General features: G+C 59.7%; 1 protein-coding gene across 3 annotated transcripts in view; it reads left to right on the top strand.

Annotated features, from left to right (window-relative positions):
• The window catches only part of SDK2 (sidekick cell adhesion molecule 2), a 266484-nt gene that overhangs the window by 232462 nt on the left and 20208 nt on the right, over positions 1-13814 (top strand). For all 3 annotated transcript variants that reach the window (XM_047833518.1, XM_047833516.1, XM_047833519.1), the window contains 4 exons: positions 3924-4116; positions 6854-6991; positions 8555-8716; positions 11634-11759. In XM_047833518.1, the coding sequence (XP_047689474.1) occupies positions 3924-4116; positions 6854-6991; positions 8555-8716; positions 11634-11759 (619 nt within the window). The remainder of the gene's footprint in view (positions 1-3923; positions 4117-6853; positions 6992-8554; positions 8717-11633; positions 11760-13814) is intronic.

Here is a 13814-nt window from a genome sequence, read left to right as displayed (position 1 = left end):
TTACAAAGAGTCCCGTGTGTCCCGGAGCGCGTGAAGGGCGGCGTGATGGGAGATAGGTCCCAGCAGTGAGCTGGGCGGCATCACCCAGAGCCCTCAAGGGCTCTGGCTGTCGCTCGGAATGAGAAGACAGAGGTGGAGGGTTTGGGGCAAACGACGGACATGACTGACTTGGGTTTTTTAAAGGCTGTGGTGGGTGCTGTGCTGGGAGGAATCTGAGATGGGGAAAGCAGGAAACCGCCAAGAGAAGGCTGAGTAATCTCAGTGAGGCACGGCGGTGGTGTAGCCCAGGTGGGAGCAGCAGCGAGAGGCGTTTGCTCTCCGGGCTCCATTCGAACGTGGAACTGGTGGAATTTGCTGAACTGAATGGGGAGTGAGGAGAGGAGAAGCGACAAGAATTTATAAGCAATTGGTTGATGGAGCTCCAGTCACAGAGCAGGCAAAGGGGGTGGAGGGAGGAAGAGGCTGGAGTCAGGTCCAGACATCTACTGGGCATCCAAGGGGAGGCGCCAAATGGAGCTGGACATACGCGTCTGGAGTCTAGGAGAGTCTAAGCTGGAGATGTGGAGTCCTCAGTATATGGAGGATACTGAAAGCCCCGAGATTACGTGTAGGTAGAAAACACAAGAAGACTGAAAACGGAGATCTGGGACCAAAAAAAAAAAAAAAGTGACTGAAATCTCGGAACCGACATAAAGAACACGCTTCCTGAAGGAGGAATCTCATGTGCCAAATGCTCCTGAGAGCTCAAGCAAGTGAAATCTAGAAAGGGAATGTGCAGGGATTGTCAGGCTACAGCCCGTGGGCTCCCTCTGGCCCCCCACTTGTTTTTGTCAATAAAGTTTTACTGGAACACGGCCACACTCATTTGCTTATACATCACCCTTGGCTGCTTTTGAGTTACAACCGAGATGTGTGGCCTGCAAAACCTAAAGATATTTATTACCTGGCCTTTGACAGAACGCTTGCCGGACCCTGGATGATTGCATTAACCGACAAGAGTTGGGGGCAGGGGATGCCTGCCTGGAGGGCTTCCAGAGAGAGTGAGCGGAGGCAGCGACTACAGATAGAGATCCCTTATAAGGAGTTTGGCTTTAAAGGGAAAATGGAGCAGGAACTAGAAACAGTCAACAGATGGGGGTGGGGGGTGGGGAGGAGATGGAAGAAATGACAACTTGTGTGAGTGCTAATTGTGGTCCCGGAAAGAGGGGAAACGTGATTCCAGGAAGAGCAGAAGCTGTGGTAGGGTGCAGTCCTAGAGGAGGCGAGAGGGGCTGGGATTTCATGCTGGAACGTAAGGTATTCTGGAAAGGAGGGGGCAGGGCCGCCATGGGGGCCGAGGCAGACAGAGGGTATGGACCCAGGGGCTGGAAGAGGTACAGGTGGTACCAGGAGCTTGCACAAATCTCGCCCGATGGCTTCCCGGTGAAGGGGCCTCGGCTAGGAGTGAGGAGGGGCGGGGAGATGGGGGAGGGATGAATGAAACCTGGATTTGGAGATGGGAGATGCGTGGCGAGTGGACCAGGGCCGGTGGCCAGCCCGCCCGGGGCGAGGCTGTGCTCCTGAACTGAAAGGGTGAATTCCCTCCGGAGGCGGCCTGGCTGCGGCGTGTGGCCGTGAACCTGATTTGCCAGAGGCATGCCGTTGGCCCGTTGGATGTGGTGAAACCACAAGGGCAGGGCACTGAAATCGCAGATACAAGGGGGGCGATTGTGAGAATTCACTCCTACACCCGCTCCTGCCTGCAGGAGGTGTTTATTCGTTAGCAGGTATCTATGGAGCCAGCGTGCCCACAGGTACGATTCTAGGTGCTTGGGACACAAGGGAGCCCAATCCACCAAGACGTCAGCCCTCTGCGGAGTGTGCGTTCTAGCAGGCACCCGGCTACCTGTTGGCGTGCGCTACGACTCGGCCGTGTGCCCCTCGGGGGCCCGGGGTCAGCGCTCAGCCCTTGGTGCCATCCATGGAAGTGCCAGCCGGTGGTTGGCTGGCAAAGGTCCGCTGGATTCGGTGTGCACGCACCAGAGAAACCCACTGAGGGTGCCTCGCATCTGTATGTGTGGTGGCCCTGGGTCCTGGACCCCGGTCCTCCCCACCCACCCAAGAACAAGACTCCAGCACCGGCCCCTCTCTGCCGCACCCTCCTTTTCTCTCCATGGGCAGGGCTATAAGGCATTCTGAAACCCGTTTCTTCCTCAGAGTGCCTTTTCCCGACCTCACGTATCCCTCCAGCTGTCAGCCATTTCTCTGGTTGGTCCCTTCATAGGAGAAATCCTCAAAAAGAATCTTCTAGACCCTGCCACCTCCAGTCACTGTCCTCCCGGGGTCTCTTGAGCCCGCCCTAAGTTGGCTCTCACCCCTCACCCCCACTGTCCCACGCGAGTTCTCACGCCCAACCCCACTGCCCCACATGGGTTCTCACCCTCCACCCCCACCACCCCACTAAAGCCCTTGCTGTCTAGGTCCCGACAATCCCTGTGTTCACGGGAAGTCAGATGCAGGCCTCACCCTACCTGGCTTCGCACCTGCATTTGACACGGCAATTCTCCTCTGAGAAATGCTTTCTTCTCTCCACTTCCCTCCCTGGCTGTTCCAGCTTCTCCCGGCCCCAACCCCTGCCCATCGAGGCCCCGAGATCACCCTGTGACTGTCTCTGCATCCAATGTCTCCGTGTGCACTCAGCAGGTACCATGTATGTGCTGATAACACCCGGATCTCTGCCGTCTGCTGTGGCTTTTCCCCCGCAGCCCAGATTCAGCAAGCTCTGTGTGCACTGTTGTATCCCTGTCGTCGGGACTGGGCGGGGTGAACAAAATAAGTGGGTGAAGGACCACGGCAACTCTCTCTCTGATGTCTACTCATGTCAGAGGAATCTTTTTTTCTTAAGTGGGCCAGGTTAGATACAAGCAAGGATTTCAGGGTAGCAAGATGTCCTGAGTGCCAGGTGGGGGACCCTGGTGTTAGCTTCTTCCGTCAGGCACGTTGAGAAATAAAGTCAGTCGCGTGCAGAAACCCGCTTGGGCAGCAGGTGGCGCCAAATACTCGCTGACTGTCCGGGGGTGGGGGGGCTTGCAGCTTCCCCCCCCATCCCCCCTCTCCCCCCCCCCCCCCCCCCCCGCCAGGCTCAGTTCAGAATGCAGAGCTTCACTGCCCCTGAGTGCTAGCCCCGGCTGAACAGGAAGTCATTGGAAGCAACGTGGAGCACAGCAGTAGACAGAAGCCTTCAGCGGGGCCGGGCGTGTGTCTGCTCTTCCCTCCTTATCACCTCTGCTCGTCCTCACATTGGTCCTGGGAAGTGGGGTGTCTTTAGCCCCCCTGTCCAGCCGACAAAACTCCGGCTCAGGGGAGTCACCTGGTGAAGTCACACTGTGCTCGAGTCGTGCACTGGGGTTCGGCCCCAGGCCAGCCCGCCTCTGCAGTGGGTGCAAACTGTCCCGCTCAGGTGAATCTCCAGGGGCCTTGTCAACCTGCAGGTGCCTGGCAGCAGGTCCAAGGGTGGGCCCGACCCTCTGCATCTCTAACCGGCTCCCAGGTGGTGCCGGCCCGCTGGTCCTTAACACAGTACGGCTGGGGTGGAGTCTGCCTACCCTGCACTTAACCTCCCGTCTCAGGTTCCTGGGGAGCAGCATTGGCTTATTCCTCCAGTAACTATATTCTGAGGGCTGATGTGCCGTGCCAAGCCTGCAGGCCCTGCGGTGAACAGATACGTGGAGTCTGTGCTCTCCTGGGGTTTCGTCTAGCAGAGACTGAAGTATTAGCTGTGAAAAGGAAGGTTCTGGAAGGGCCTCTAAAACAGCTCTTAAGTGCTTCTGTACTGACTGGGTGACTCACACCCGCTGTCCGGGGCGTGTGGATGGTGTGGACGAAAGGGGCAGGAGGAGAGGCGAATGTGTCCACCTCACTCCCACGACTGGCTGTGCCCACAGATTTATTTCTGGGAAGCTCAAGCCCAACGGCGCAACGTCACCGAGCGGGTGAAGACGCTTTTCCTGGCCGAGAACGGCGTAAAGCTCAAGAATCTGACCGGCTACACCGCCTACATGGTCAGCGTGGCGGCCTTCAATGCTGCGGGAGATGGGCCTCGGAGTACCCCCACCCGGGGCCAGACCCAGCAAGCAGGTAGGGGAGAGGGGCCAGAGGGGAGGGGCGCGGGGGGGAGAGCCCACCTGGAGACGGCCTCCAGCGTGTGAGAGCACAGTCCAAGAAGAGAGGCCTGGGGGAGAGTGCTCAGAAGAGAGAGGCTGTCCCCAAAGAGCCTTGGAGGGAGCCCCCCGATGTCCCCTGCCCTCCCCACATCTTGCAGCCTGCTAGCCCATCTCTGCCTCATGCCATGTTCTTATATGGCCCCGGCTTCGTTCGTGCTACACGTATTTCTTGGGCATTTTCTGCGGCCCCGCACTATGCTAGGTGCTTCCCGACAGTGAAGGACACCGACGAGATCCTCACCCTAGGGAGTAAGACAGATCATAAACACGTATCTAGATGATTGGCCTCGGGTGGCACTGAGCACGAGCGGCAGAAGGACGGGGACAGAGGCAGACAGGTGGCCTTGAACCGGTCTGCCTGCAGAGGCCTCTGAGGGCTGACGTCAGGGCTGAGAGTTGGTGGAGAAGGGACCAGCGTGGGAAGCTCTGGCGGAGGGGTTCCGGGCATAGGAAACAACAGGTGCAAAGGCCCAGGAGGCTGGAGGGATTAGAGGAACTGAATGCCAGGTGGCATGAGAGAAAATGGCCCGTACAGGATGGTGGGGGCAGGGGGGACGCTTAGAAGGAAGCCTGGGACAGATTCTAAGTGCGCTGGGGGGGGGGGGGGGGGGGTCATTGGTGGGTTTAAGCCGTTGGGCAATAGGATCTGGTTTATGTTTTTAAAAGATCATCCTGACTGCTGTGCAGAAGACAGAGTGATGGAGGGGAGGGGAGGGCGTCAGGGAGGCCAGTTGGGAGGCTGGACGGTGGGACAGGGCTGAGAAGACGGGGATGGTGAGAACCCTGCTGCCTGCACGTGCAGTGCTGGGCCTATATACAGTGTCCAAAGGCAGGTCTCGGGTCCAGAAGCCCCAGGGCGGGCAGGGCTGGTGCTACCCCCCTTTCACAGTGAGGAGGGGTGGCCTGGGAAGTGATGCTTCTTGCCCAGGAACCCCTGGCTGGTCTGTGGGGAAGCAGAGGCTCAAGACCAGGCCAGGTGGGCTGTCCTGGGCTGTCTTCATTGCTTGGCAGCCTCCTTTGCCTGTCCTTAACCTCTCTCCTTGTGGATTTGAATACAAGCCTTTTGTCCTGCCCGCTCCGCAACCCCGGCCCGCCCGCCTTGAAGCATCTTTCCCAACCTGCTGCTTCCTGTGCTATAAATCACTTCTCTCTTTTTTTTTTAATGTTTATTTTATTTTTGACAGAGAGAGACAGAGCATGAGCAGAGGAGAGGCAGAGAGAGAGGGAGACACAGAATCCGAAGCAGGCTCCAGGCTCTGAGCCGTCAGCACAGAGCCCGACACGGGGCTCCCACTCACGAACTCATGACCTGAGCCGAAGTCGGATGCTCAACTGACCGAGCCACCCAGGCGCCCCAATCACCTCTCTCTTAAAGAGGGAGCCAGGGGTGCCTGGGTGGCTCAGTGGGTTGAGCATTCCACTTCGGCTCAGGTCATGATCTCGTAGCTCGTGAGTGGGAGCCCCGTGTCGGGCTCTGTGCTGATGGCTCAGAGCCTGGAGCCTGCTTCGGACTCTGTGTCTCCCTCTCTCTCTCCGCCCCTCCCCTGCTCACGCTCTGTCTCTCTCTCTCTTAAAAGTAAGTGAACATTTTTAAAAAATTAAGAAAGAGAGCGCCAGACCGTGGAGTCAGTTCTTAAGTATTATCTTCTTTGAGGACAAGCTGTGGTTCCAAAGAAACCCTTTTCCTCCACTGGCTCCCAAGGGTCTGGTGTGTGCATGTGCCTGCTTGTCCAGACCACTCTCTGTCAGTGTCATGGGCCGGATGTGAGCCCCTGAGAGCCTGGAAGCTTCCGTCAGCAGGACAAAGTGTTCTGACCCATGTCCCTCTTGCCTAGGGGAGGCAGGAAAGGCCCCCTGAGCTGGCCTTCCTCCTTCAAAGACTGCTGGCTGGGGCTGCCTCCCGGAGCTGTTGGAGCTGGAGCGGAAGCAGGGTCCAGATTAGCTTAGGCTCGGTGGGGGGCGGCACCGGACGATAATAGCCTGGTCATCCCGCCTGGAGCCAGCTCTGTGCTTCCTTCCCTTCCTCTGTCCTCCCCATCAGAGTCCCCCACAGGCCCCCCCCACTCCGTGTTTTCAGGGTCTTTCCAGGCTTCTCAGGCCAAGAAGGCATCTCTTCCGGATGGTTGACTTTCTGCTTCTGACAGTGTGGTCTCTCGGTGACAAGCCCTGGGGCTCCAGGGACGGGAGAAAGGCCACGCGTGGCTGCAGTGCTGGCATCTTCTTGTTCAGTGCCCACCTCATGCTCTGAGGCCCAGAAGGCCCCTGCCTTCTCCACCAGGAAAGGGGAAGCACAAGCCCTAGGAAGCCAGGACATCGCCTGGCCCCACAGCGACCCTGGAGGTGCAGCACAGCCGTGTCCTGAGCTCCCAGCCAGGGTCCGGGGCCACTTAGCAGGAAGAAATGGAGTTCTCCAACTTTACGGAAAAGAAAGTACTTTTTCTTCCCAGTTCTCGGACTCTGGTATTGGAAAGCGAGTGCTAGCAACGTCAGTAGGGGAGAGGAGGGGGTACTGATGACCTCTGATGACCCCCCCCCGCCCTCTCTCTCTTCCCGGGGTCCAGACCCAATCACCCCTGCTAGTTCCTCAGAGCCTAGCAGGGTTTTGAACGTCTGTGGGAGGAGGAAGCAAACCACTTGCTGTCTGTCTGCAGCCCCCAGTGCTCCCAGCTCGGTCAAGTTCAGCGAGCTGACCACAACCTCAGTGAACGTGTCCTGGGAGGCCCCACAGTTCCCCAACGGCATCCTGGAGGGCTACCGGCTGGTGTATGAGCCCTGCACCCCGGTGGATGGTGAGTGGGGACCCTCCCAGCGTGGCTCCCTCAACCTTCCCTTTGCAAGGGCTTGGGGTTACTGCACAGAGTTGGGTGTGGTGAGCATCTCCTCAGCTTATAAAGGCAGAAACTGGGACCAGACAAGGGAAAGGGCATTTCCCGCGCAGCAAGTCGGGGGCAAAGCCGGGCAGCAACCTAGGAGTCCCGAGTCCCAGGAGAGAATTTGCGTCTCCTTCCCCGTCCGTGGACGGAAGTGGGGAGGAAAGGGAGGGCCCCTTGTGAGAGATACAGGGTCCCACGGTGGCCAGGCAGCTGTCAGGCCTGGGAAGATGAGGGAGGCCCTGACGGTCCCTCTTGTGCCTGCTCCCCCCAAAAATTTAGGAGGTCAACCTTACTCCGGATAGGTCTTTGCCCCCCATGGGGTCAGCAACCTGTTTGAGAATCTGGTAAAAGCCTTGGGGCCTCTCCCCGGAAAGCACGAGTTTGGGGGGGTCGCTGCACCCCTGTTCCCTTGTGAACCTCAGATCAAGAACCGTGCTGTGCAAGTGTCTTCCCCTCACCCTGACCCCTGTTCACCTAGCTGTCCTTAGAGCCCCACCCCTTCCTCCAGGCCCTGGTGAGGACCCTGCCCCCTTCCCAGGCTCCCAGTCCGGGCCGTGCTAACCCTGACTGTGGACAAGAGACACTTGCCAGCTTTCTACCCCCACGCTGACGTGAGTGAGCCCGGATATCACCGCCATCTACTTAGAGAGGCAGGAAGGAGGTTGCCCCTGGTTGCCTGGGTCCGTTCCAGAGCCCAGCGAGGACTCGGGGGTGTGGCTGGCCTACCAGGTGGTGGCCTGGTGGCCGGAGGTGACCGCCTCTGGGGTCACCTCGCTCTCACCTTTCCCTGGCTACAGAGCGGGGCCAGAACAAGGGGTGGAGCCCTGGGAGGGCCGCAGTGGCCGGCAGTTCTGGGTCAGCCAAGGGAACAATGACCCTCAGTCTTCCCGGCACTGCCTGCCCGCCAGCAGCTAGTTCCTTCTGCAGAGCCGCCCTGTGTGCTGGGACACGGAGCAGGGCTGGGCCCCAGAAGGAGATGCGGTCAGGTGCAGGACCCGGGAAAGGGGCCATCTCTCCCTCGGACAGGAAGGAGAGGACAGAGGTCATGGGGACAAGATGCAGGCGGACGGGACAGGCTCTCACCACAGTGGCCTCTGCCTGGCCCCCCCGGGGGGGCTCAGTGTGAGCACTGGCCTTCCGGTTCCTTAGTCTGGCATCGTCTGGCCATGTGGCCAAACCGGGACTGGGTTGAGGTGTGTCCCCTCCAACTCTGGACTCAGGTGGTGTCTTTCCAGAAGCACTTTCTGCAAGGTGATCCTTGGGATTAAAGTTCTGGGCAGGTCGACGTGGGGGAGTAAACAGAGCGTAGGATCCATCTGGAATACGTTTCAGTTAAACAGGATGGGGCGGGGGGGGTCGTTTCCCAGCAGATGCCAAAGGACCCTGTGCCTGGTCAGTGGACAGATTGCACACAGCTCTTCTCCCCTGAGGCCACCGCCTGCCCCCCTGCTGTCCCCACATGCTGTGCTTCCCTCCCAGGTGTCAGTAAGATTGTGACCGTGGACGTGAAGGGGAACAGCCCTCTGTGGCTGAAGGTGAAGGACCTGGCAGAGGGGATGACCTACAGGTTCCGCATCAGAGCCAAGACCTTCACCTACGGGCCGGAGATCGAAGCCAACGTCACCACGGGCCCCGGAGAAGGTAGGGGAGCACGGGGCGGACGAGGGGAGTGCTGCCCCCCACATAGCATTCGGCCCCCCAAGTCAGAAGGGGTTGTCCGGAGCCGGGCTAGATCCCAGGAGATGCAGAGACGAGGGAGATGGGGTCTAGTGGGGACAGCAGACACGTGACAGAGCCATGATCCTAGAGCGTATGGGGGCGGGGCCTAGCGGAGAAGAAGGGGGTGGTGAGGGAGACATTTAAGGGAGGGGATTGAGAAAGACTTCGTGGGGCAATTCGGACAGACGCAAGGAAATACCAACCAGTGTTTGTCATATTCTCAAGGCAGCTATGGCAGAGGAGAAGGGAAGGGGCTGGGTGTCCAGGTGTGAGGGACGGTGGGCCTGAGCCGTGGACACATATGTCAGAGGCCCCCAGGGTGCCTGCAGTAAGTCACATTCCTGGGCCCGGGAAATCAGAACCTCTGAGCATTCACCCCAGGAACCTGCACAGGAACCAGAGCTGAGGGTGGCTCTTTGCCCAGCGCTGTGAGGGGCACTGTGCCTGGAGGGGGGGTTCCAGGCCATGGGCACAGGGGCCTGTCCTTCCTAGACAGAGGTGACAGAGGCTGGCGTGGTTAGGGGAAGAAAGGAGCAAGGCAGTTGTAGGCCAGGCTGAGCCTGTGCCTGGGAGGGGAGGGGTGGGGTGGGGAGGGGAGAGCAGAGGGGCGGGGAGGAGCAGGAAGGGAAGAGTGGCTCCTTTTAAGTTTGTGACACCTCCTGAGGTTCCTTGGGCTGGGGGAATTTTTCAGGGCACCTGCTGCGGTTGAGTCTGGTTCTCCAAGATTCTTGTCCCCCATGCGAGATGTCCCCTCCTGAACACAAAAGCCACTGCCCAGCCTCTGCTCCTTCCTTCCCTGAGAAAGTGCACAGCCCCATCTCAAACTTTCCCTGAAATCCCCCCTCCTTTTGCTCCTCCCCCTTCCCCCCTCTCCCCGCCCCCCCCCTCCCTGCCCAGCTCAGCCTGGGAACCTCTGGGAGGCAAGCTGGGCCTGGAGGTGGATTCCTGCCCTCGCCTCTCACCTGGCAGGCAGGCGTGCCCTCTCGTGCTGGGTTGGCCTGGCCCCTCTTCATTTTCTCTTTGTGGGCACTTGTGGTTCCCCGCCTCTTGTTCTGCAGAGAAGCCGGCTGGCTCCTGCCCGCCTTTGGAACAAGGCCTGCGGGTGGCCGGAAGCCGCCCCCTCTGCCCTTCACCTGCCCCCCGCCCCTCTTGTGCCGTCTCTTCACCTGAGCCAACTTCCCTGGGAAACAAAAGCAGGAAGAGAGCTGGCAGGGACAAAGGGAGGCGGAGCAGCGGGGACAGGAGAGGGCTGAAGGACACACTGTTCTAACCTAAGGCTCCCAGGCAGGGGTGGGGAGGGGGAGGCAGGAAGTTTGGAGGATGTGGTGGGGGTCCCTCTGAAGCCGAGCTGAGCTGTACCCGGCGAGTGTGGGCGAGGAAGGGTCCGCAGGGACAGGACATGCCTCCAGGCATCCTTTTCCCTCCAGGCCAGGCAGTGGCTGGAAGTGCTGGAAGCTTCTAGTACAAGAGGTTAAGGACAGTTCTCCTTCTCTCAGCCTTGAGTTCTGTCCTGTGCAGAATGAGAACTCGGGGTCCTGAGAGCCCCACCCCACCTTTCACAGCCCCCCTTGGGCTGTGTCCCACACCCCCTGACCCCTCAGCCGCCTTTGCCCTGTGCTGTGGACAGGATGCACATCGCGGGGGAAGAAGGAAGGGAGGGACGGAGGGAGGGAGGGAGGGAGGGAGGAAGGAAGGAAGGAAGGAAGGAAGGAAGGAAGGAAGGAAGGAAGGAGGTGAGGCCCTCTGAGGTCAAGGGCTGGGCCATGGGCTGCGCCCCTGGCCTGCTGTCCAGATCCCTTGGGTCTGGAGGATCTTCAGTCCGGAGCTGGACTCCAGGCTTCTTCTCTGTGGGTATCCGCAGGAAACACTCGGCCAAGCAGTCACCCACCCACTCACTAACCAACTTGCTCCCCCTGCCCCACAAGTGCGTAGGAAGCACCAACTGTGTCCCCAGCTCTGGGGAGACAAGGCTCCGGGTCTCCTGAGGAACAGACATGGAGGGGACAGCACACAAGGTCAGGGCTCCAGGGACAGTGAGAGCCCAGGGGACTGGCCTGAACGGCAGGGCACCCTCAGAGAGGACAGGCTCGGGACCCTCGATAGGTAGGATTGGCTCACTATTCTTACTTCAGAAGTAAAGTCTCTCCTGCTTCGACTCCTGGGGACAGTTCCCCGGGTGGCCGTCGTGACAGGCTGCCATCCTGATGTACCTGCCACCCCAGGACAGCCAGCAACAGAGCCCACTTCTTCCTCCTCCAGCGGTCCCAGCCTCTGCTGTGGCCTGGCCTGGGTGCAAATGCTCCGGGGCGGGGGGGATTTCAGGCAGGAAGTAGGGAGGACATTGCCATGATAGGCAAGGAGACGAGACGTCGGGAAGCCCTTCAGCCCCCAAAACCCAACCCTCATTTGCCAAAGGCCTGCTACGTCATCACAGTCGCCTCTGCTGTCCCCCCAGGACACATCCCTTCAAGCCTTACAGTCCAAAAGGGCCTTACAGATGAGGAAACTGAGGCACCAGAGGGCTATGTGAATTGACCCACGTCCCCCATGTAATGAGCTCTGGGGCTGGAACAAGGAGCCCGGTTCTCCTGACTCTGCTCCAGGGATCTTTCTGGCATTACCCGATATACCTCTCCTGCCCTAGAAATCGGAACGTGGGGGTGTGGGTGGCCCAGAGAACGTAGTTGCGTCGGGCAGGCCCGGCCTGCCTCCTTGGGCACTGGCAGGGTTTCTAGAGACTCCGCCCGGCTTGGTTTCGCTGCCCAGCCCCGCCTCCTAGAGCACAGGGAGGAGGGGCTGGGTGCCACGCCTCCTCCTGCTCACCCTATGCTGTTTGCAGGTGCCCCGGGGCCACCTGGAGTGCCCATCATCGTGCGGTACAGCTCCGCCATCGCCATCCACTGGTCCAGCGGAGACCCCGGCAAAGGGCCCATCACCCGCTACGTCATAGAGGCCAGACCATCAGGTACACCCTGCCTCCCTCCGGAGCAGATCCCAGGCCTCGCTTTCTCCTCCTCCCAGAACCCCTCCCCCTGGCGCACGTGCGTCTTCCTGAGAAGACACTTAGGCCGCTCCAGGTGAAGCTAGAGGTGGCCTGGGGCGAGTGGGAAACGGAGACTTGCGCGCTTAAGTCAGGGGCCCCCTGGAGGCCCCCTGGGGCCCCCTAGAGAACAGCACTTAGGGCCGGGTAAGGACTGACTCAAGAAGCCAGAGGAGCAAAGCATCTGGTCTCCTCCCCCGCCTCGGTTAAACGCCGAGTCTTACGTGAGACCCTGCTGACCAGTGGCCCGTACGGAGGCCGGCTGTCCCCCGGGGGCCCTGGCTGCCTCCTTAAGGTCTGTCTCTGCCATCCTGAGTATCTCAGCAACTGCTGTAACCGTACCGACCCCTCCTGTCAAGCTTGAAACCGAATCACAAGAACTTCCAGAGCCATCAGGAGACCAGCGACTAAGAAGTCGCTCCAGGGGTCCGTTCTCAGCACTCTTGTTTTACAGTCACCGAGACACCTGCTTTTCCCGGCTCCCGTTACCCACCGGAGCCCTCGGCCGCCGCCAGCTCAGTCCGTTGCTAGGTTTCCGCTAATCGCAGGTGCCGGTGCCAGCGAAGAGCTGGAGGCTTGTTCGGGGCCCGCGGATTAGCCGGTTGAAGTTAAGAAAGGAAAACACGACTGTGCGGCTCCAGCATGAATAGCAAATAATCATCGTCACGGGGGGCAGTCAGGCATATCGGGGCTAATACTTCTAATGGGAGCATCGCAACATCCCAGTGACAAACTTAATCCCGCGGGTAGCTGAGCGCTAATCATCTCAGTAGCAAATAGTTAATGCCAGCACGTCCTCGTTGCCCTAATCTTATGCTAATAATTGCAGTGGCAGAGAGCTATCACATCTAAGCAACTCAGATCCATCGTGTAGCTGGAAGATGTGTGCGAGGTTGGCTGTCTCCCCACCCCAGATGGTCCCTCCCCTGCCCTCCAGTGCCGGCTGCTGAGTTGGCCAGGAATCCGCCGTGTGCTTCTCCCGACCAGGCCCGTGCCTATGTTTTCCATCCAAGTTAGCCAGCCGGCATGCCAGGCTATGGAATGTTGGCTCCAGACTTCCGCCCTGCTCATTTTCCAACGTTCCCTGGGTGGTCCAGCGTGGGACCCGGTGTTTCGGGGTTGGGGGCTGTGCCTTGGTGCACACAGGTGGGATCAAGGCGGGAGCCCTGAAGGGTCGGGACTGGGAGCCAAACCCAGGAGCTCTGACAGAGGTCGAAGGCTGCGAGGAAAGAGTGCGGGTGGAGGGCAAGGGGAAAACCCTGCCTCCCCCTGTGGCTGCCGGAGAGCATCCCCCACCTCCGCACCCCTACCTCCCCACACGTCCTCCTGATCTCCAGGGTGGAATTGCGCCGCATGGCTGGACAGAATCAGCCGACCGTGCCTGCTTTCTGCAAACCCAGAACAGCCAGGCACCGCAAAGCAGGGAGGGACGCACTCAAGGTGTCTGGCCCGTAGGACCCGCCGTGCGCATCAGCCGACTCCCAGGGCTGGAGGCCCCGTTGCCCGGCCCCACCGTTTGTTTCTGTGCAGAGTGGAACAAGGTGGGTCACACAGCGGGTGGGAGGCCCCCAGCCTCTGCGGGGCAGTAGGGTCCCGGACGAGCCCACCCAGCCAGCACTGAATCAGCTGCAGGTCTCTAACGGCAGCATCCGGGATACCCGGAGGGTGTTCAGTGCCCAGAGGAGTCCGACAGCCCTAGGCCGAAACACCGGCTCTGCCACTTAGGGCAGCCTGACCTCGGGAAGATGGGTTCCGCTCTCTCCCAGCCTCGGTTGCTTCATCTGTAACCTGGGGACGATGGTTCTTCCTTCTCCCCGCCATTGCCATGGGTCTGAAAAGTAATGCCCTTAGAACCACGATGCTTGACGGATGAGGAATGAATGTCGCTGCTGTATTGGTATCACCATCGTCATGATCATCACTGTGACTGGTATTGAAGGTGAACGAGAGAATTCAAGGTCATGGGAGGAGAGGGGACTT

This window comes from Prionailurus viverrinus, chromosome E1 (assembly GCF_022837055.1).
Source record: "Prionailurus viverrinus isolate Anna chromosome E1, UM_Priviv_1.0, whole genome shotgun sequence".
Taxonomy (NCBI): Eukaryota; Metazoa; Chordata; class Mammalia; order Carnivora; family Felidae; genus Prionailurus; species Prionailurus viverrinus.
The sequence above is the reverse complement of the archived record's forward strand: the minus strand, read 5'-3'. Positions and strand labels throughout refer to the sequence as shown.